This window comes from Erythrolamprus reginae, chromosome 7 (assembly GCF_031021105.1).
Source record: "Erythrolamprus reginae isolate rEryReg1 chromosome 7, rEryReg1.hap1, whole genome shotgun sequence".
NCBI lineage: Eukaryota > Metazoa > Chordata > Lepidosauria > Squamata > Dipsadidae > Erythrolamprus > Erythrolamprus reginae.
The window spans coordinates 10,001,944-10,022,471 of NC_091956.1; the positions used below are offsets into that span (position 1 = coordinate 10,001,944).

The following is a 20,528-nucleotide window of genomic DNA, read 5'->3' on the forward strand; positions in this document are numbered from 1 at the left end:
CTCCCAGCGTAGTCAGTGAAACCAAGCGCTACATATGCTTTGCCATATTTCCTCATCTTAGCTTTGGGGAGATTTGTTTGTCTCGTGATCTCCGTCTCTCTCCTCCTTTCTTTTCATCCCTGTTAAATATTTTTCTTAAGGTTTGTTATAGGCACTTCATATCTCCGGCTCTCTGCTGTGTGCTATTCTTCGGTGCAAACCCCCCCTACTCCACATGCCCCCCCCCCCCAGCTTTGCTCCCCGCCCCCCCAGGGATTGCCTGCCCCACTATTTGAGAAACAGTGTTCTAAGGAGTGACGTGATCTTCCAAAGCTTTGCTTACGGAGGATCTTCCCTTTGCCTGCTTTTCTTGTTTTGCTCTCTGAAGAGAGAAGCGAAGTGTTTTAGAAACTGCTTTTTATCCCACACCGGGGGATCAAAAGCAAGCACATGGGCTCAAAATCAGCAAACTAATGTGCTGAGGCTGACCAGAGTAAGGGCTAGCGAGATGAATATCTGGTAGGCAGATTAATTTCCCCCCCTCTTTTCTTCCCCCAAAACCAAGATAGAAACATAGAAACCTAGAAGACTGACGGCAGAAAAAGACCTCATGGTCCATCTAGTCTGCCCTTATACTATTTTCTGTATTTTATCTTAGGATGGATCTATGTTTATCCCAGGCATGTTTAAATTCAGTTCCTGTGGATTTATCTACCACGTCTGCTGGAAGTTTGTTCCAAGGATCTACTACTCTTTCAGTCAAATAATATTTTCTCATGTTGCTTTTGATCTTTCCCCCAACTAACTTCAGATTGTGTCCCCTTGTTCTTGTGTTCACTTTCCTATTAAAAACACTTCTGTCCTGAACCTTATTTAACCCTTTAACATATTTAAATGTTTCGATCATGTCCCCCCTTTTCCTTCTGTCCTCCAGACTATACAGATTGAGTTCATTAAGTCTTTCCTGATGCGTCTTATACTCCGAAAAATACAGTGCTCCAAACCTCTTCGAAGGAATAAACATGTCAGTAAATAAAAAGAGCAGCATGCTAATGTCACAGCCAGGATTCATGGCTGGTGAGCCACAGATTGCAAACAATAGCTAAACAAGCCTGGGACGGGATCAAAATAGACCAAGCCAGATTCTCGTCTTTCCCAGTCTCTTGAACCAAACAGCTTGTGGCTCCTACAAGCTGTGGATTCACAGCTGCCTACTCCTTCTGACAGGCAAAACCAGGCTGGCTGTCTTTTGCTGAACAATTGTATGGTGCCTTTTAACCCATAAATGTTAACGGAAGCTGCTTTTCCTAAGTATCTCATAAAGCAGGGGTGTCAAACTCAGGGCCCACTAGCCGCATCCAGCTCGTAGGGTGCTTAAAACTGACCCATGCGGACAGCCTGGAAATATCAAAGGACCGGCCCACGGTGCCTCTACTGGCCAAAATGGGCCATGGGAGAGGCACATAGGGCCCTTACGTGGCACTTTTTTGGCCTCCCCAGCCTGCTGTAGCATTCTGCCAGCCAAAAACAAGCCATGGGGCTAAATTGGTCTTTCCTTCAAAGTAAACAGCTGTGGCCCCAGGCTTCATATCCATTTCCAATTGCAGTCATTCATTGAGCTTTGAAAGCTTTTAAAATGTACTTTCGGCATTGTGGTATGGCCACAAAAGCAGAACATCCCAAAAACCACTCTTGAAATTTTTCTATGCCTGTGTATGTTTACTTTGCAAATAATAAATAATAATAATAAATAAAAATAAAATAATAATAATAGAGAGAGGGGATGGGTGGGTTGGTCCTCTCCCTTTTGTTTCAAGTGCACGCATTTTCACTTCCTCCCTTCTTCCCAAAAAAGTAAAGAACTTTTAAAAGTACATTTTTAAAATGTCATATATTGCAACATATTGATGCATTTGTCATACGTTTCTACTTAAACTATGAAGCGCTTATGGTTTAGCTGGAATAACTATATGTAAGGGTAAAAATCCCAGCGACCAGTTAGGTCCCACAGAGTGGATCTTCTCCGGGTCCCGTCAACTAAAGAATGTCGTTTGGCGGGACCCAGGGGAAGAGCCTTCTCTGTGGCGGCCCCGGCCCTCTGGAACTAACTCCCCCCAAAGATTAGAATTGCCCCCACCCTCCTTGCCTTTCGTAAGCTGCTTAAAACCCACCTCTGCCATCAGGCATGGGGGAATTGAGACCCTCTTCCCCCTAGGCCTTTACAATTCTATGCATGGTATGTATGTATGTATGTTTGGTTTTTTATATTAATGGGTTTTTAATTGTTTCTAACATCAGACTACTATTGTACACTGCTTTATTGTTGCTGTTAGCCGCCCCGAGTCTCCGGAGAGGGGCGGCATACAAATCCAATCAATCAATCAATCAATAAAAAATAAATAAATAAATAAATAAAAAATTATTTTAGATATAAAGCAAGGGTCTCCCAAGGCCCCTGCGTGGCCCGTTTTCGGTCTGCCCTACCTCCAACAGCACTCTGCTGGTCAAAAACAGGTTATTTTTGATCGGCAGAGTGCTGTTAGAGGCCAGACAGGCAAAAAACGAGGCATGGGTGGGGGGCGTGCTCCCATGCCCCGTTTTGGCAGGCAGGGTGCTGCAGGAGGCACCCGTCTTGTCTCATTTCCCACCTTCCTTCAGCCCGTGAAGAAGAATCTCTGATCTGGCCCTCAAAAAAAAATCCAGTTTGACAGCCCTACCATTGTTGTTAGCCGCCCCGAGTCTGCGGAGAGGGGCGGCATACAAATACAATCAATCAATCAATCAATCAATAATAAATAAATAAATATAAGAATGAATGAATGAATGAATGAATAAACAAACAAATAAATAAACAAACAAGTAGGTAAGTAAACAAATAAACAAACAAATAAATAAACAAGTAAACAAATAAATGAATGAATAAACAAACAAATAAATAAACAAGTAGGTAAGCAAACAAATAAACAAATAAATAAGTAAACAAGTAAACAAATAAATAAAAAACAAACAGGGAGGAATGCCAACTGCACCCTAGCTTAAGAGGGCCCCCAAATCCATTGTCTTAATTGCTCTGAACAGGATATTAGCAAGTGTTAGGTGGTGTGCGAAGAGGGACAGGCCGTTGTCAAATGCGCCTCGCATGCTGTGTGTCAAACCACAAGACAAGACACATGCAACATTAATAAAGAAGGATATAAAAGGCACCCCGTCTCAAAATGCAATGCAAATGACCCCTGTAGCCCTTTTCAGCGCAAAACCTGTCCTTTGGGGAACAGCCAACTGGCTGTTCGCGGTCTCTGTACCTGTCAGTCCAGGAGGCAACGCGTACGATGGCAGAGAAGATGGAGGCGCTCCTGGCTGGCCATGCTGGAAGGAGGCACCGGTAGTAGGGGGAGGGGGAGGAAGAGAACTTGGGTGCAAGCTGGTCGGAGAGGCCTGGGTTGGGGAGGGGTATAACGGGGGAGGCATGGCAACTGCAGGGTTAGAGGGCATGTAAGGGGGGTTAGAGGTAGAGTAGGCGGTCGAAGTAGGAGGAGCAAGAGGAGGCTGTTGCGGCTGATAGAGCGACGGTCGGAAAGAATACGGCTGGGTTGGCTGACAAGCTACATTGGAGAAGAAAAAGAAGGACGTTAGTAAGAAACACTCACAACTACTATTTGCAACATAGAAATATAGAAGCATAGAAGACTGACGGCAGAAAAAGACCCCATGGTCCATCTAGTCTGCCCTTATACTATTTCCTGTATTTTATCTTACGATGGATCTATGTTTATCCCAGGCATGTTTAAATTCAGTTACTGTGGATTTACCAACCACGTCTGCTGGAAGTTTGTTCCAAGGATCTACTACTCTTTCAGTGAAATAATATTTTCTCACGTTGCTTTTGATCTTTCCCCCAACTAACTTCAGATTGTGTCCCTTTGTTCTTGTGTTCACTTTCCTATTAAAAACACTTCCCTCCTGGACCTTATTTAACCCTTTAACATATTGAAATGTTTCGATCATGTCCCCGCTTTTCCTTCTGTCCTCCAGACTATACAGATTGAGTTCATGAAGTCTTTCCTGATACGTTTTATGCTTAAGACCTTCCACCATTCTTGTAGCCCGTCTTTGGACCCGTTCAATTTTGTCAATATCTTTTTGTAGGTGAGGTCTCCAGAACTGAACAGTCTTCCAAATGTGGTCTCACCAGCGCTCTATATAAGGGGATCACAATCTCCCTCTTCCTGCTTGTTATACCTTTAATATGATAGGTAATCTTCGGTTCACTCCTTTTTGCCTAGTCACCATTTAAAGTCATGACAACACCGGAAAAAGATAGAAGAGAAGATAGAACAAAAGAGAAGATAAGATAAAATAGAAGAAAAGAGATAGAAGAGAAGCAATAAGAATGGAACAGAATGGAATGGAATAGGATAGAATTCTTTATTGGCCAAGTGTGATTGGACACACAAGGAATTTGTCCTTGGTGCAGATGCTCTCAGTGTACATAAAAGAAAATATACATTTGTCAAGAATCATAAGATACAGCACTTAATTATTGTTATAGGGGTCAAATAAGCAAAAGTGACTTATAAGTACAGGTAGTCCTCAATTTACGACCACGATTGAGCTTCAATTTATGTTGTTAAGTGAGAAATTTGTTAAGCGAATTTTTCCCCATTTTACAATTTCAACTCCTAGAATTCTCAGAATTGTGAACTTGTGGACTTCAACTCCCAGAATTCTCCAGCCAGCATAATTGGTGGACTTCAACTCCCAGAATTCACAAAATTGTGAATTTGTGGACTTCAACTTCCAGAAAAAAGTTTGGACAAAACCCCCCTCTCTTCCTCCCTTTCGCCCTATTTCTCTCTCCCTCCCTCTTTCTTCCCCCCTCTCTCCATCCCTCTTTCTTTCTTTCTCTCTTTTTTGCTCTTTCTCTCTCCCTCCTTCCCCCCCTCTTTCTTGCTTTTTCTCTCTCTCTTGCATTTTCTCTCTTTCACTCTTTCTCTATCTCTCTTTCTATCTCTCTTTTATTCTCTCTTGCTTTCTCTCTCACACACTTTCTCTCTCTCTTTCTCTCTTTCTTTCTCTCTCTTTCTCCCTTGCTTTCTCTCTCTCTCTTGCTTTCCCTCTCTCTCTTTCTCTCTCTCTTGCTTTCTCTCTCTCCTCCTTTTTTTCTCTCTGTCTTTCTCTCTCGTACACCACGCTGGCAACAGAGAGAGAAAGAGAGAGTGGAGGGCGGCTTGCCGGTCCACAGCCCCCTGGATCAGCGGCCTGGCATGGCCCCAGATCGGACTCCGCCGTCGCCTTCGCCTCCGCCCCCATCCGGCTCTGCAGCTAAGAGGCAACAGCCACATCCACCCCTCTGCCCTCCCAGGCGTCCCCGGCGCTCAGTCCCCGGCCACGCGCTGCCTCCGCCTCCCGGTAGCGCCCCCGACTTCTACCTGCAGGAACGGGTGGTGGGGCGCCACGAAGGGCAGCCCTTGAAGGCTGCCACGGCACCGTTGTTGTCGTCACGGCGCAAAGCCACGCAGTCCCTGATTGCTCGCTTCTCCGGCCAGGAGGCCGGCTGCCTGGGAAAGCGGTGTGCTTTTCAAACGCGGTGCTTTCCTGGGCAGCCGGCTTTGCTGGCCGGAGAAGGGAGCGATTTGGGACTGTGTGGCTTTGCGCCACTTCAAAAGTTTCTGCGGGGGGTGGGGGTGTTCCTAATGGCTGTGTGGGCGCACGCCCACGCAGCTTAGAAGCAACAGTGGCCAGCACCCTCCCACCGGGCCCCAAAAGCTCACTTGCCGTCACCGCCAGGGAAGCTCCAGCCGGGCCGGGCTCACGGCACACCTGACCATGTCCCGCGGCACACTGGTTGAAAAACACTGGATTATCCTATATTTGCCGAGTCATTTTAAGGAATCCAGCATAGGAGGTCCAGAGAGAAGATGGCAGCTACTTACGTTGTGGGGCCGGTGGTCTCGTGTACATGTTGTAATCAGGATGGGCAGGCTGAGGCGGTGGCATATGGGGGTTCATGTCCGTTGGCATAATAAACCCTGGAGGAGGAGCAGGAGGTAGATTTTCTCTCTGGAGAAGAAATGGGAGAAGGGAGCGAGAAACAGAGAAGTTTACGTCTTGAGGACTTAGCACAGCAGACCACCTGTCGTGGAAATGAAATGCCCTGGTCTCAGCTCACACATTGTTCTTTTCTACTATTGCGTTATGACAAGGGTTTTGAATCTGTAGCAGGGGTCTACAAGCTTGGCCACTTTTACGATTTGTGGACTTTAAGCTGGCTGAGGAATTCCAGGAGTCCAAGTCCACAAGTCGCAAAGTTGCCAAGGTTTGAGACCTTTGATCTAAAGCATTCAAATGTGATTTGCCAAGAAGCTTATAGTCTCATAAGAACATAAGGAGAGCCCTGCTGAATTGGGCCAAAGCCCATCGAGTCCAGCATTCTGTGTCCCACAGTGGCCCACCAATTGTCCATGGGGATCTTGAGCAGAAGGAGAAGTCAGGACCCTCCCTTTCCCTTGACCTCCAACAAATGGGACCCAAGGGAACCCTGCCTGCCTCAACCAACATAGAGGCGGCACTTGGACATCAGTGTCAATAACTACCGATACACTTGGCATCCATGAATCTGTCTAATCCTGCCTTGAAGCTATGCAGACTCCAGCCACGACGTTAGCGAATACATTTCGAATTGATTTACTGTGTTGGCCAAGGAGGAGGAAATTGATCCGTTGGAAGACTTTTATAAGCAGGGAACCATTTTATAAATGGGGAACCCTTCTCCGGGTCCCGTCGACTAAACAATGTCGTTTGGCGGGTCCCAGGGGAAGAGCCTTCTCTGTGGCGGCCCCGACCCTCTGGAACCAGCTCCCCCACTGAGATTAGAACTGCCCCCACCCTCCTTGCCTTTCGCAAACTCCTTAAAACCCACCTCTGTCGTCAGGCATGGGGGAACTGATATAACTTCCCCGGGCCTATATTGTTTATGTATGGTATGTTATGTGCATGGTTTTTTTTAAATTATGGGGTTTTAGTTTTAATTATTAGGTTTGTATTCTAGATTGTTTTTTCTATTACTGTTGTGAGCCGCCCCGAGTCTACGGAGAGGGGCGGCATACAAATTTAATAAACAAACAAACAAACAAACAAACAAACAAACAAACCCATTTCAAGCAATCTGGAGGGGGGGGATTGGGAAAGGATGACAAGATAATTCAGGATCTTTTCGGGGACACAAATTAAAAACCCCGGCGGTGGTGGTGGTAGTGATGTGGTTAGTTGATCTCCAAATCCATCGATCCATCTTGACATTCAGCAAGTGATTTTTTTAAAAAAACCCAGAGCAATATTTGGGAGATGAACGATGGGGAGAGAAAACCAGGCTGAGCCTAAAGTCTGAAACCGCTTCCCAGGTGGCCAAGAATGCATTTATTTATTTATTTATTGGATTTGTATGCCGCCCCTCTCCGCAGACTCGGGGCGGCTAACAACAGCAGTAAAACAGTACAACAAAATCCAATACTAAAAAAACAGTTAAAAACCCATTATATAAAAAACAGTCATACATACAAACATACCATACATAAAATTGTGAAGGCCTAGGGGGAAAGTGCATCTTAGTTCCCCCACGCCTGGCGGCAGAGGTGGGTTTTAAGCAGCTTACGAAAGGCAAGGAGGGTGGGGGCAATTCTAATCTCTGGGGGGAGTTGGTTCCAGAGGGGCGGGGCCGCCACAGAGAAGACTCTTCGTCTGGGTCCCACCAAGCGACATTGTTTGGTTGACGGGACCCGGAGAAGATCAACTCTGTGGGACCTAACTGGTCGCTGGGATTCGTGGGGCAGAAGGCGGTCCCTGAGATATTCTGGCCCGGTGCCATGAAGGGCTTTATAGGTGATGACCAACACTTTGAATTGTCACCGGAAACTGATCGGCAACCAATGCAGACTGCGGAGTGTTGGAGTAACATGGGCATATTTGGGAAAGCCCATGATTGCTCTCGCAGCTGCATTCTGCACGATCTGAAGTTTCCGAACTTTTCAAAGGTAGCCCCACGCAGAGAGCGTTTTAGTAGTCGAGCCTCGAGGTGATGAGGGCATGAGTGACTGTGAGTAGAGACTCCCGGTCCAAATAGGGTCGCAACTGGTGCACCAGGCGAACGGCCCCCTCATCGGGGATTGTTAACAAAAAAAAGGAAAAACGTGGCGTGAGGTCTACAGAGCGAGAGCAGATTTCTGCTCAAAGAGGAATAATGAATGTTATACCTGTGTCTCAGAGGGAGAGGCTGCAGGAATGCTGGGAAGGGCAGTGGGGGTTTTGTTACTCCAGGTAGTAACAGTAGGGGCAATTCTAACCTGAATTGAACAGAGAGATACCAATCATGGAAAAATAAAAATAAATAAAAATAAAAGGAAGTGACAAGCCAAAGCGTTTCAGACAGACAGGCTGCTTAGGAATCAACGCATTTTCCAGTCGTTTACAATAATCGGTAGAAGACCCCTATCGTCCATGCAAGGAAGGGAACAGCAACAGGAAAACGAAGAGCGGGACTAAATATACCAGCAAGTAGCTAATATTTACCAGAACTGCCAACTCTTAAGAGTAAATATTCATGCTACAAGGGATAGACCAGGGATGGCGAACCTTTTTTTCTTTGGGTGCCGAAAGAGTGTGCGGGGGCGCTACCGCGCATCCGCGAGTGCCCACACCCATAATTCAATGCCTGGGGAGGGCGAAAACAGTTTTCCCCAAACCCCGGAGGCCAGAAATTGCCTGTTTCCCAACATCTGGTGGGCCCAGTACAGTTGTGTTTCAGCCGATTAGGTCCCATGGAGTTGGCCTTCTCCGGGTCCCGTCGACAAAACAATGTCGGCTGGCGGGACCCAGGGGAAGAGCCTTCTCTGTGGCGGCCCCAGCCCTCTGGAATCAACTCCCTGCAGAGATTCGAATAGCCCCCACCCTCCTCGCCTTCCGTAAAATGCTGAAGACCCACTTTTGTCGCCAGGCGTGGGGATAATTACCATCTTTCCCCCTTTTGATTATGTTTTTGGCCTTACTGCATGATAGATTAGGTTGAATGTGTGTGACTGCATAGTTAGGGGTTTTATTATGTTATTAATGTCTTTTAAATGGATTTAATTTTTTTATTATTAGATTTGTAATATATTGTATTACTGCTGTGCTGTGAGCCGCCCCGAGTCTTTGGAGAGGGGCGGCATTCAAATCTAATAAATAGTAATAACAATAATAACAATAACAACAACAATAAATAATAATAATAATAATAATAATAATAATAATAATAATAATCTATAACTAAACTATAAACTATCCTCCCCAGGCTCCAAAGGCTTCCCTGGAGCCAGGGGAGGGTAAAAACGTCCTCCCCCATCCTCCTGGAGGCTCTCTGGAAGCCAAAAACACCCTCCCAGCCCCTCTGTGTGAGCCAAAAATCAGCTGGCCGGCACACACATGCACGTTGGAGCTGAGCTAGGGCAACGGCTCGCGTGCCAGCAGATATGGCTCCGCAGGGCACCTGTGGCACCCGCGCCATAGGTTCGCCATCAATGGGCTAGACGTTGATACTGTTTAGCAGCTCATACATTTTTCTCCACTGACAAAGAGTAAGCAGCAAAGCTAGAATTTTCATGCACAACACGAAGAGAAGGGAGAGAGGAATGTCTTGCTAATGTCAAAAAAAAAAAAAGGTAAAACATAGAAACATAGAAGATTGATGGCAGAAAAAGACCTAATGATCCATCTAGTTTGCCCTTATACTATTTACTGTATTTTATCTTACAATGGATCTATGTTTATCCCAGGCATGTTTAAATTCAGTGATGGATCTTTCTGGTGTGTAAGTTTCGTGGTGTTCAATAAATAATTGTTGAAGGGAAAAAATGTGGTGCATTACTTTCTGGGCGACCCTCCTATGAAACCCAATGCCATTTCAGTCTGTCCGGCCTCTTCTTAAAAGTCTCCAGTGTTGGAGCACCTACAACACTGAAGCCAAGCCATTCCACTGGTTCCATCTTGTGGTGGGAAGCACAAGGACACTACTATTTAACTCTAAATGAGGCTTTGCACAGTTAAAGAAGGAGAAAATCTAATCCCCTATCCTGCCCCACCCAAAAACTGGTAAGGAAAAATATCCCGACTTGTTTATCTGCATGACACAATGTCTATATTCTCCATCACTATAACACCCTTTCTAGGTTCTGCCTCGTAGAATACATTAAGAGGGGCCTCTGGGCATCAAAGATGGTCCACTTTACCTTTACAGACATTTATTTCGCCATCCAATAAAGGGAACACTTAAGCAGCACAATATAACTCCAATTAATCAAATTTCTGTGAAATCAAACTGTCCACTTAGGAAGCAACACTGATTGACAATCAATTTCATTTTGTTGTCAGCACATTCATCTTTGTACAGAACAAACTATTCAATGAGAATATTCCATTCATTCAGATCTAGGATGTGTTATTTGTCCCCTTTTTTTTGTCTTTCTCCATATTCCAGCAACCAGGTGACTTCCATCGATAATAAATAAATTCTGCTGGCTTAGGACTGCTATTAATTAGAGACCACCTTTAAAAACCAATGATTAGAAACATAGAAGATTGACGGCAGAAAAAGACCTCGTGGTCCATCTAGTCTGCCCTTATACTATTTCCTGTATTTTATCTTAGGATGGATATATGTTTATCCCAGGCATGTTTAAATTCAGTTACTGTGGATTTACCAACCACAGTTGCTATGCAGCCAAGCATTCTACTTGCTTTTCCTACCGCCTGACCACACTGTTCACCCATTTTGAGACTGTCAGAAATCACTACCCCTGAATCCTTCTCGTCTGAAGTTTTTGCTAACACAGAACTGCCACAGATTGAGGTTTCCTTTTCCCCAGGTGCATTATTTTACATTTGGAAACAAACTGCAGTTTCCATTGCTTTGACCATTTATCTAGTAAAGCTAAATCATTTGCCATATTACAGACGCCTCCAGGAATATCAACCCTATTGCACACTTTAGAGTCATCGGCAAATAGGCAAACCTTCCCTACCAAACCTTCCCCTATGTCACTCACAAACATATTAAAAAGAATAGGACCCAGAACAGACCCTTTGTGGCACACCGCTTGTAACCTGTCTCTGCTCAGAATACTCGCCATTAACAACAACCATCTGATGTCTACGCTTCAGCCAGCTGCAAATCCACTGAACTATTCAGGGATTAAGTCCAATCTTCACTAACTTATCTATTAGCTCTTTATATGGAACCGCATCAAAGGTTTTGCGGAAGTCCAAATAGGCAATATCCATGGCACCACCTTGATCCAACACCTTTGTGACATAGTCAAAGAAATCAATGAGATTAGTCTGACATGATTTGCCTTCAGTAAAGCCATGCTGGTTTGAGTCCAATAAGTTATTGGCTTTTAGGTGCTGATTTATCCTCTTTTTGAGTAGAGTCTCCATCATTTTAACTGCAACTGATGTCAAGCTAACTGGCCTGTAGTTACCAGCTTCTTCTCTACTGCCCTTCTTGTGGATAGGCACAACACTGGCCATTCTCCAATCCTCAGGAACATCTCCTGTTAACAGGGATTGGTTAAACAAATCAGTCAGGGGGTTAGCAATGACAAATCTGAGTTCTTTAAGAACTCTGGGGTGGATGCCATCTGGACCCATTGCCTTATTTATCTTTGATCGTTCAAGTTCTTCTAAGACATTGGCCTCTAAGGTCACTGGAGCTGAATCCCTACAGCTGGAAGCAATGCTATATCTATAGTATTATATTGTAAAGTGTCTTTTGAGAAAACTGAACAGAAGTAGGTATTGAAATGGTCAGGGACCTCCTTATTCCCATCAATGTATGTATCATTGCCGGTACTAAGCTTTGTGATGCCGCAGTTTTTCTTCTTCCTATCACTAATATATCTGAAGAAGGTTTTATCCCCCTTCTTTACAGATTTGGCAATTTCTTCCCCTTTTGAGGCTTTAGCAGCAAATATTATCTGTTTCGCCTCCTTCTGTCTCATTTTATACACCTCTCTATCAGCTATACTTCCAGATTTTTTATACCTCCTATAGGCAGCCTTTTTTTTCATTGACTATAGCCCTCACATCATTGCTAAACCATAGCGGTTTCTTCTTCCTTTTACCTTTAGTTATTTGCCTTACATACAGTCCAGTGGCTTTTAAGATGGCCTTTTTTAATACTGCCCACTGGGTGCTTGCTCCTGCCGTTTTATCCCTGCCCTTTGATTCATTATTTAAATATTCCCCCATTTTATTGAAATCTGTTTTTCTGAAATCCAATACTTTGGTTGTAGTATAGGATTGCTCACAATCATATTCGGTTGTGGGGTCCTTAAGAGTGTTCTCTGAGCTTGGTGGCTTCCTTGCAGACTTTTCATTACCAAACTAGCTAACATCATCAGTGTAAACCCTATCTTCACTAGCACTGACGATATTACCTAGTTTGGTAATGAAAATGTCTGCCAGAAATTCTAAGCGAAGAGAGCACCAAAATTCTCTCGGTTTAATCCTGTGCTACAAATAATCTCTTCAATCATTATTATTATTATAGGTAGTTGTTGGCTCTTCCTGCAGCCATATGCTGATAAAAGGAGGCTGGAACAAGGCTGGTTTTCCCTCTTATATGGATCCGCTCAGTATTGGGTTCCATGGGGGACGGCATTCCGGAAGGGAAAATTAAATTATTATTTATTAAATTTGTATGGAGCTGCGTGTGCAGTTTTGCGACCCCGACGCCCGCCCGCGCGAGATTTGGCTTTATTATAAAACTGAAGATCCCGAGGGGCAATTAAAGCAAGAAACGGAGAAGGGAGAGTTCTTCCAGACATTAGCTGGGGCCAAAATACATCAATATTCCAAAAAGCCTTTCAAATTAGTAAAACCCCTGTCTAGCTCCTGCATGAAACCTCTAGCAGCTTCCCAGGCAAATATTTTCAAAAATATCTCTGGCACTAGAGCAGTGTTTCCCAACCTTGGCAATTTGAAGATATCTGGACTTCAATTCCCAGAATTCCCCAGCCAGCATTACGTATACTATTTTCTGTATTTTATCTTAGGATAGATCTATGTTTATCCCAGGCATGTTTAAATTCAGTTACTGTGGATTTATCTACCACGTCTGCTGGAAGTTTGTTCCAAGGATCTACTACTCTTTCAGTAAAATAATATTTTCTCATGTTGCTTTTGATCTTTCCCCCAACTAACCTCAGATTGTGTCCCCTTGTTCTTGTGTTCACTTTCCTATTAAAAACACTTCCCTCCTGGATCTTATTTAACCCTTTAATATATTTAAATGTTTCGATCATGTCCCCCCTTTTCCTTCTGTCCTCCAGACTATACAGATTGAGTTCATTAAGTCTTTCCTGATACGTTTTATGCTTAAGACCTTCCACCATTCTTGTAGCCCGTCTTTGGACCTGTTCAATTTTGTCAATATCTTTTTGTAGGTGAGGTCTCCAGAACTGAACACAGTCTTCCAAATGGGGTCTCACCAGCGCTCTATATAGCGGGATCACAATCTCCCTCTTCCTGCTTGTTATACCTCTAGCCATGCAGCCAAGCATCCTACTTGCTTTTCCTGCCGCCCGGCCACACTGCTCTCCCATTTTGAGACTGTCAGAAATCACTACCCTCTTCCTGCTTGTTATACCTCTAGCTAGGCAGCCAAGCACCCTACCGCCTGACTGCACTGTTCACCCAAGATATCGGTCCGGATATCTTCAAGTTGCCAAGGTTGGGAAACACTGCACTAGAGGACAACGGACATCTTCCCAAACTGAAAAGTAGGATAACAAGCTCTTACTTAAGGAGTTTTCAAGGCACAATTTGGGGGTAATTTTGAGCAAAGCATCATGCAGAAACATTGAAATGCTGTAACCACCAACAGATGGGTGGTAGCTGGAAGGGTGTTTTACCTGCTGATAATACAGCGGAGTTGGGTTTTGCTGAATCTGCCTCTGGCCACCAGTAGAGCCACTTCTTCCCTTGGCTTGTGGCTGCCTCTCGTAGGGTGCTGGAGGTGCCTCCGGGCCCCTGGGGAGCTCCCCCTGTGCTTTACAGATTCTCTCCCGGAGCACCACGATGTTGGGCTGGCGAAGGGCAAAAACACCCAGTTAAGCACATTCATACGATCAGATCTATCGAGAGGATGTGTATTCATGTTATCACAAAAGCCACAGAAGAAAAGAAAATTTAATCAAAATGTATTACAGATAATAATAATAATAATAACAATTTGTATGCCGCCCCTCTCCGAAGTCTCGGGGCGGCTCACAACAATGATAAAAACAATATTATACTGGCACCAATCTAATATTAAAAAAAACTAAAAACCCTATCATAATTAAAAACCAAACAGCACATACATACCAAACATAAATTATAAAGAGCCTGGGGGAAATATGTCTTTTTTAAATATTTTAAATTATATTTGGATTTGTTATGAATTGTTGTGTTGTGCTGTGAGCCACCCCGAGTCTGCGGAGAGGGGCGGCATACAAATCTAAATAATAAATAAATAAAATAAATAAAATGTCTCAATTCCCCCTTGCCTGGCGGTATAGGTGGGTCTTAAGTAGTTTACGGAAGACAAGGAGGGTGGGAGCAGTTCTAATCTCCGGGGGGAGTTGATTCCAGAGGGCCGGGGCCGCCACAGAGAAGGCTCTTCCCCTGGGGCCCGCCAGACGACATTGTTTAGTCGACGGGACCCGGAGAAGGCCAACTCTGTGGGACCTTATCGGCCGCTGGGATTCGTGCAGTAGCAGGCGGTTCCGGAGGTACTCTGGTCCAATGCCATGTAGGGCTTTAAAGGTCATGACCAACACTTTGAATTGTGACCGGAAACTGATCAGCATCCAATGCAGGCCACGGAGTGTTGTAGATACGTGGGAGAATCTGGGAAGCCCCACGATGTCTCTCGCGGCCGCGTTCTGCACGATCTGGAGTTTCCGAACACTTTTCAAAGGTAGCCCCATGTAGAGAGCGTGGCAGTAATTGAACCTCGAGGTGATAAGGACATGAGTGACTGTGAGCAATGACTCCCTGTCCAAATAGGGCCGCAACTGGTGCACCAGGCGAACCTGGGCAAACGCCCTCCTCGCCACAGCCGAAAGATGATGTTCCAATGTCAGCTGTGGATCGAGGAGGACGTCCAGGTTGCGCACCCTCTCTGAGGGGGTCAATAGTTCCCCCCCCAGGGTAATGGACGGACAGATGGAATTGTCCTTGGGAGGCAATACCCACAGCCACTCTGTCTTGTCTGGGTTGAGTTTGAGTTTGTTGACACATTACCCCTGTAAAATTAGCGAAAGTAAACAATAAATTATCTCCCACCTGCTGGAATTGTCTAAAGGAACAAGGTACATACTTCCACTTATGGTGGCAAGGCGAAAAATCCCAGGCATAGTGGAAAAAAATAGGAATCTGGCTAGATGAAATCCTCAACAGAGAGGTAGATAAAACCCCAGAATGTTTCCCCTTAGTTATCATAAGACAAAATTTGAAAAAAAACCCCCAAATTTATCTAGTTATACATATTACTACAGCGGCCAGACTAGCATTCGCACAGTGGTGGAAAAATGATGACATGCCACACGATGGACTAATATGAGAAAAGATTAGAAGTTACATTGGTTTGCCAATTTAACTGCAGTGACTCGCTTAACAACTGTAGCAAGGAAGGCCGTAAAATGGGGCAGACTTTATTTAGCAATTGTCCCACTTAGCCACATCATTTTGGGCCTCGACTGCGGTCATAAGTCGAGGACTACCTGTACAAGGCAGAAAAAGAAAATATAAATACAGTAGTATCTCGTGATACGAACCCCTCGTCATACGAACTTTTCGAGATACGAACCTGGGGTTCGGAAAATTTTTGTCTCTTCTTACGAACTTTTTTCGCCTTACGAACCCGCCGCCCAAACACCGAACCCGGAAGTTCGACAAAAGTTCGGGTTCAGCGTTCGGGCTTGGGAGGCCGCCGAGAAGCCCCACCGCCCGGCTCTCACCTTGCCAGAAGAGCAGCGGAGCTGTCAGCCGGTCAGGAGGCTCAAGCGGAAGTGGGGAATCCCAATAGGGAATTCCATGGGCGGAGCTTTGACGTTACAAAGACGTCCTTCCTGGCCAGCCGAAACATAGACTCCAGGAAGGACATCTCCGTGACATCAAAGCTCTGCCCAAGGAATTCCCTATTGGGATTCCCCACCTCCGTTTGAGCCTCCCGACTGGCCGATAGCTCCGCGACTCTTCTGGCAAGGTGACAGCCAGGCGTCGGGGCTTCTCGGCAGCCTCCTGAACCCAAACGCCGAACCCAAACTTTTGCCGAACTTCCGGAGAACGCCGAGAAGCCCCGCTGCCCAGCTGTCACCTTTTGAAACAGCTGGGGGGCTTCTTGGCGTTCTCCCGAACCCGATCTTTTGCTGAACTTCGGGGTTCGGCATTCGGGAGAACGCTGAGAAGCGCCCGGCTGTTTCAAAAGGTGACAGCCGGGTGGTGGCGCCCAGCGGAGCGCCGTTTCCGCAATTTTTTTTGTGTTGCTTGCATGCATTAATTGATTTTACATTGTTTCCTATGGGAAACATTGTTTCGTCTTACGAACTTTTCGCCTTACGAACCTCCTCCCGGAACCAATTAAGTTCGTAAAAAGAGGTATTACTGTACAGTGAAGTCGGTTTACCTGGTTGGTATTAGCTGGAAGAAAAGCTAACGCTGCAGCGATGCTGCCTTGGGAAGCCAAAAGGTTGGCATACTGGCTCATCTTTTCAGCCAGCAGGGCCCCGACAGCGTTGGCATCCACCACCTGGGTCTGTTGCACAGCTTTACGCAGAATGACCACTTTTTCAATGAGATCCTGGGAGCATGAAACGGAAGGAGGGGAAAAAAACGAAGAAAAAACAAAAGAGTCCAAGCTTGAATCAGACTGATTGGATTGACTCTTAAGCTAGAAATGACTTCAAATCAGAATAACGCTGGACGGGACTTGGAGGCAGTAATGGGTTGCTGCCCCCTACGGGCGGGAGGGGACAGGACACAGTGGGGGTAGTAAGTTTATGCACTATTTATTGAATACTTAATGGTTTTTTTAATTGTCCTTCCTTCCCAAGTACCTTAGTATGATCCTTAATTACTTGTAAAATAGGAAATAATTAAACAGTATGTTTTTGCCTATATACGCTTTAATCATTTTAATCATTATCTAGAACTGAACTTTGATAGCGATTCAAGAAAATTGAGCTACTTGCCTAATCTGTTATCATACTGAACCTTGCAGATTCAGTACAAAACCTTAAAATGTAACTGTGCTCCTCAACAAATCATACTGTCTATCATTTGTCCTTTTTGTGGCTATTCCAATAATGTGACTTCATCAACTGAAAAGAGTCCAAGCCCCTATTTGAAAACTTATCTTGGTCGGTAAGTCCCTCCCACCCAGTCACATGACCTTTAAGCCACCCCGTCACATGATTGTCAAGCCACTCCCACCTGGCCACATGGCTGACAAGCAACTCCTACCTGGTCACATGACCATCAAGCCACACCCCGCAGTGTGGTAGTAAATTTTTTTGCAGCCCTTCACTGGTTGGAGGTCTTCTAGTTCTACCCCCTGTTCAAGCAGGAGACCTATATCTGGGGTCCCCAACTAGTGGGCTGCGTAGCCCATTACTGGTCCGTGGCCTCTTGGCAACTGGGGGCTGCGTGAATGGCTAACCAGTGCACGCAGCCCCCTCATTCTAGCCTCACCGCGAGCCTTAGGCCGGCACTAGCGTCACCATGACCGTCAGTATCGGATGGTTACCAGTACGGATAAGGATGGCGCATCGATAGTGAAAATTGAGCTGCACGTGCCGTTTCACTTCTGCTGCGGGTGCAGATCCCAGTGATATTTTGTTTCTGCGCATGCACAGGAAGAAACATTTTGCAAGGGAACATGCACGCGCACGCAAGAGAGATTTGGGTGACGTGCATGCACAGAAGCAACATCTTGCAAGGGGACATGCACACGCATGCGCAAGAGAGATTTGGGTGACGTTTTGCTTCTGCGCATGCACGGAAGCAAAAAACTCACTGAAATCTCATGCATGTGTCCCCTCGCAAGAATTTGCTTCCTGCGCAAGCAAAATATCGCTGGGATCTGCGCCCACACCCGCGGAGGCAAAGCTACAGGTGCAGCGCACTGGTAGCGGCAGAATCGGGAATCCACCCCTGATGAGCGCCATGCGTAGACGCTCATCGACCCATTTGTGTTGCATGGGCGATCGTGGGCCCCGTTCACACACATGCCCGTGCATGTAAAGTCACCTGCCCCTCTCCGTCCCCCGGGGATGCCAAACCAGAGTGGTTGGGGAACACTGGATCATACTCAGGTGGGGACTCCTACTTACTGCCGCTACCCGCGCAATGCAGCTCTGGGTGAGATTTCTATCCAAGTGAGATTTGGCTTCTGCGCATGCGCAGGAAGCGAAATCTTGTGCAGGGACAGCAAAAAAACCACAAAAACTTGCCAAAATCTCGCACATGTGCGCATCTTCTTGCAAGATTTTGCTTCCTGCACATGTGCAGAAGCCAAATTCCGCTCAGGTGCGCCTGCCCGCCAATCACCCTGAGCTTTGCGCGCAGCTCCATTTTCGCTGCAGGTACGCAGTGTGGCGCATACCGGGTAGCAACCCATTACTTTCTACTAAATCTGCACTTCTATTCTACTAGATTTTCTCATCATTCCTTTCACCCATTTCCTCCCATGTTGACTGCATGACTGTAACTTGTGGCTTATATCCTAAGATTTTTATTAATATTGCTTCTTCATTGCTTATTTGACCCTTATGACAATCATTAAGAGTCGTACCATATGATTCTTGACAAATGTATATTTTATTTTATGTACGCTGAGAGCATATGCACCAAGACATAGAAACATAGAAACATAGAAGTCTGACGGCAGAAAAAGACCTCATGGTCCATCTAGTCTGCCCTTATACTATTTTCTGTATTTTATCTTAGGATGGATATGTTTATCCCAGGCATGTTTAAATTCAGTTACTGTGGATTTATCTACCACGTCTGCTGGAAGTTTGTTCCAAGGATCTACTACTCTTTCAGTAAAATAATATTTTCTCATGTTGCTTTTGATCTTTCCCCCAACTAACTTCAGATTGTGTCCCCTTGTTCTTGTGTTCACTTTCCTATTAAAAACACTTCCCTCCTGGACCTTATTTAACCCTTTAATATATTTAAATGTTTCGATCATGTCCCCCCTTTCCCTTCTGTCCTCCAGACTATACAGATTGAGTTCCTTAAGTCTTTCCTGATACATTTTATGCTTAAGACCTTCCACCATTCTTGTAGCCCGTCTTTGGACCCGTTCAATTTTGTCAATATCTTTTTGTAGGTGAGGTCTCCAGAACTGAACAGAGTATTCCAAATGTGGTCTCACCAGCATTCTATATAGCGGGATCATAATCTCCCTCTTCCTGCTTGTTATACCTCTAGCTATGCAGCCAAGCATCCTACTTGCTTTCCCTACCGCCTGACTGCACTGTTCACCCATTTTGAGACTGTCAGAAATCACGGACAAGTGAATCACAATCAGAAGACAAATTCCTTGTGTGTACAATCACACTTGGCCAATAAAAATTCTATTCTATTCTATTCTATTCTACTGATTATACAGTGATCCCCCGGTTATTGCATCCCCGACCATTGCGAACAGGGTAATTTGCGATTTTTGAACCCGGAAGTCAAAACACCATCTGCGCATGCGTGCCCTTTTTTTCTATGGGCACGCATGCGTAGATGGCGCCCGGCAGATCAGCTGCTGGGCGGCTTCCCTGGGTCTTCCCCCTCTTGCTGGCGGGAGGGCGAAGCCCCCCCCAGCACCCGCTCGCCCGCCCTTCGCCCTTCGCCCGGGAAGTTCGCCAGGAGTCAGCGGAGAACGGCGCAACTGTTTTAAAACGATCGGAGCTTTCCAATGAGTCCCGAAGACAAACGTCAAACTTCCGCGTTTGTCTTCGGGACTCATTGGAAAGCCGCGCGGGTGTTTTAAAACGTCGCCGCCGACATGGGGGTGCTTGCTAGCACCCCCCCAAACCCGGGTTGGGGGTTCGGGGGGGTGCTAGCGAGCCCCCCATGTCGGCGGCGATGTTTTAAAACAGCCGCGCCGCCCCCAATCTTCGGCTCCTCGCTAGCGCTGCGGAAGTTAAAAACACCATCTACACATGCGCAGATGGTGTTTTTACTTCCGCAGCGCTACTTCGCGAAAACCCGCTCGTTGCGGGGGGTCCTGGAACGGAACCCTCGCAACGAGCGGGGGATCACTGTACTGTGTATCTCCCAATGACTGAGACCAAAAGGGAATTGAAAACAGAAAGGCCTAACCTGAAGAGAGAGTGGATTGCTTCCATCTTGGGCTTTAGTCCAACAGGAAACTAACTTATCCACATTTCCGGCACAAATGTAGCACAGGCAAGCCTGTGTTTGCAAAGCGCTGTCCCGTTCGTTTTCAAGTCTGGAGCCCAACAAATCTAGTT

General features: G+C 45.8%; 1 protein-coding gene across 9 annotated transcripts in view; it reads right to left on the reverse strand.

Moving 5' to 3' along the window:
- The window catches only part of SEC31A (SEC31 homolog A, COPII coat complex component), an 80,467-nt gene that overhangs the window by 16,276 nt on the left and 43,663 nt on the right, over positions 1-20,528 (reverse strand). For 8 of the 9 annotated variants that reach the window (XM_070756953.1, XM_070756946.1, XM_070756948.1 and 5 more), the window contains 5 exons: positions 20,377-20,522; positions 16,682-16,855; positions 13,923-14,096; positions 5,913-6,039; positions 3,282-3,581 (listed from right to left, as the gene is read on the reverse strand). In XM_070756953.1, the coding sequence (XP_070613054.1) occupies positions 3,282-3,581; positions 5,913-6,039; positions 13,923-14,096; positions 16,682-16,855; positions 20,377-20,522 (921 nt within the window). Of the gene's footprint in view, positions 1-3,281; positions 3,582-5,912; positions 6,040-8,228; positions 8,319-13,922; positions 14,097-16,681; positions 16,856-20,376; positions 20,523-20,528 lie in introns of all 9 variants that reach the window. The other variant, XM_070756955.1, reaches the window with a different exon arrangement.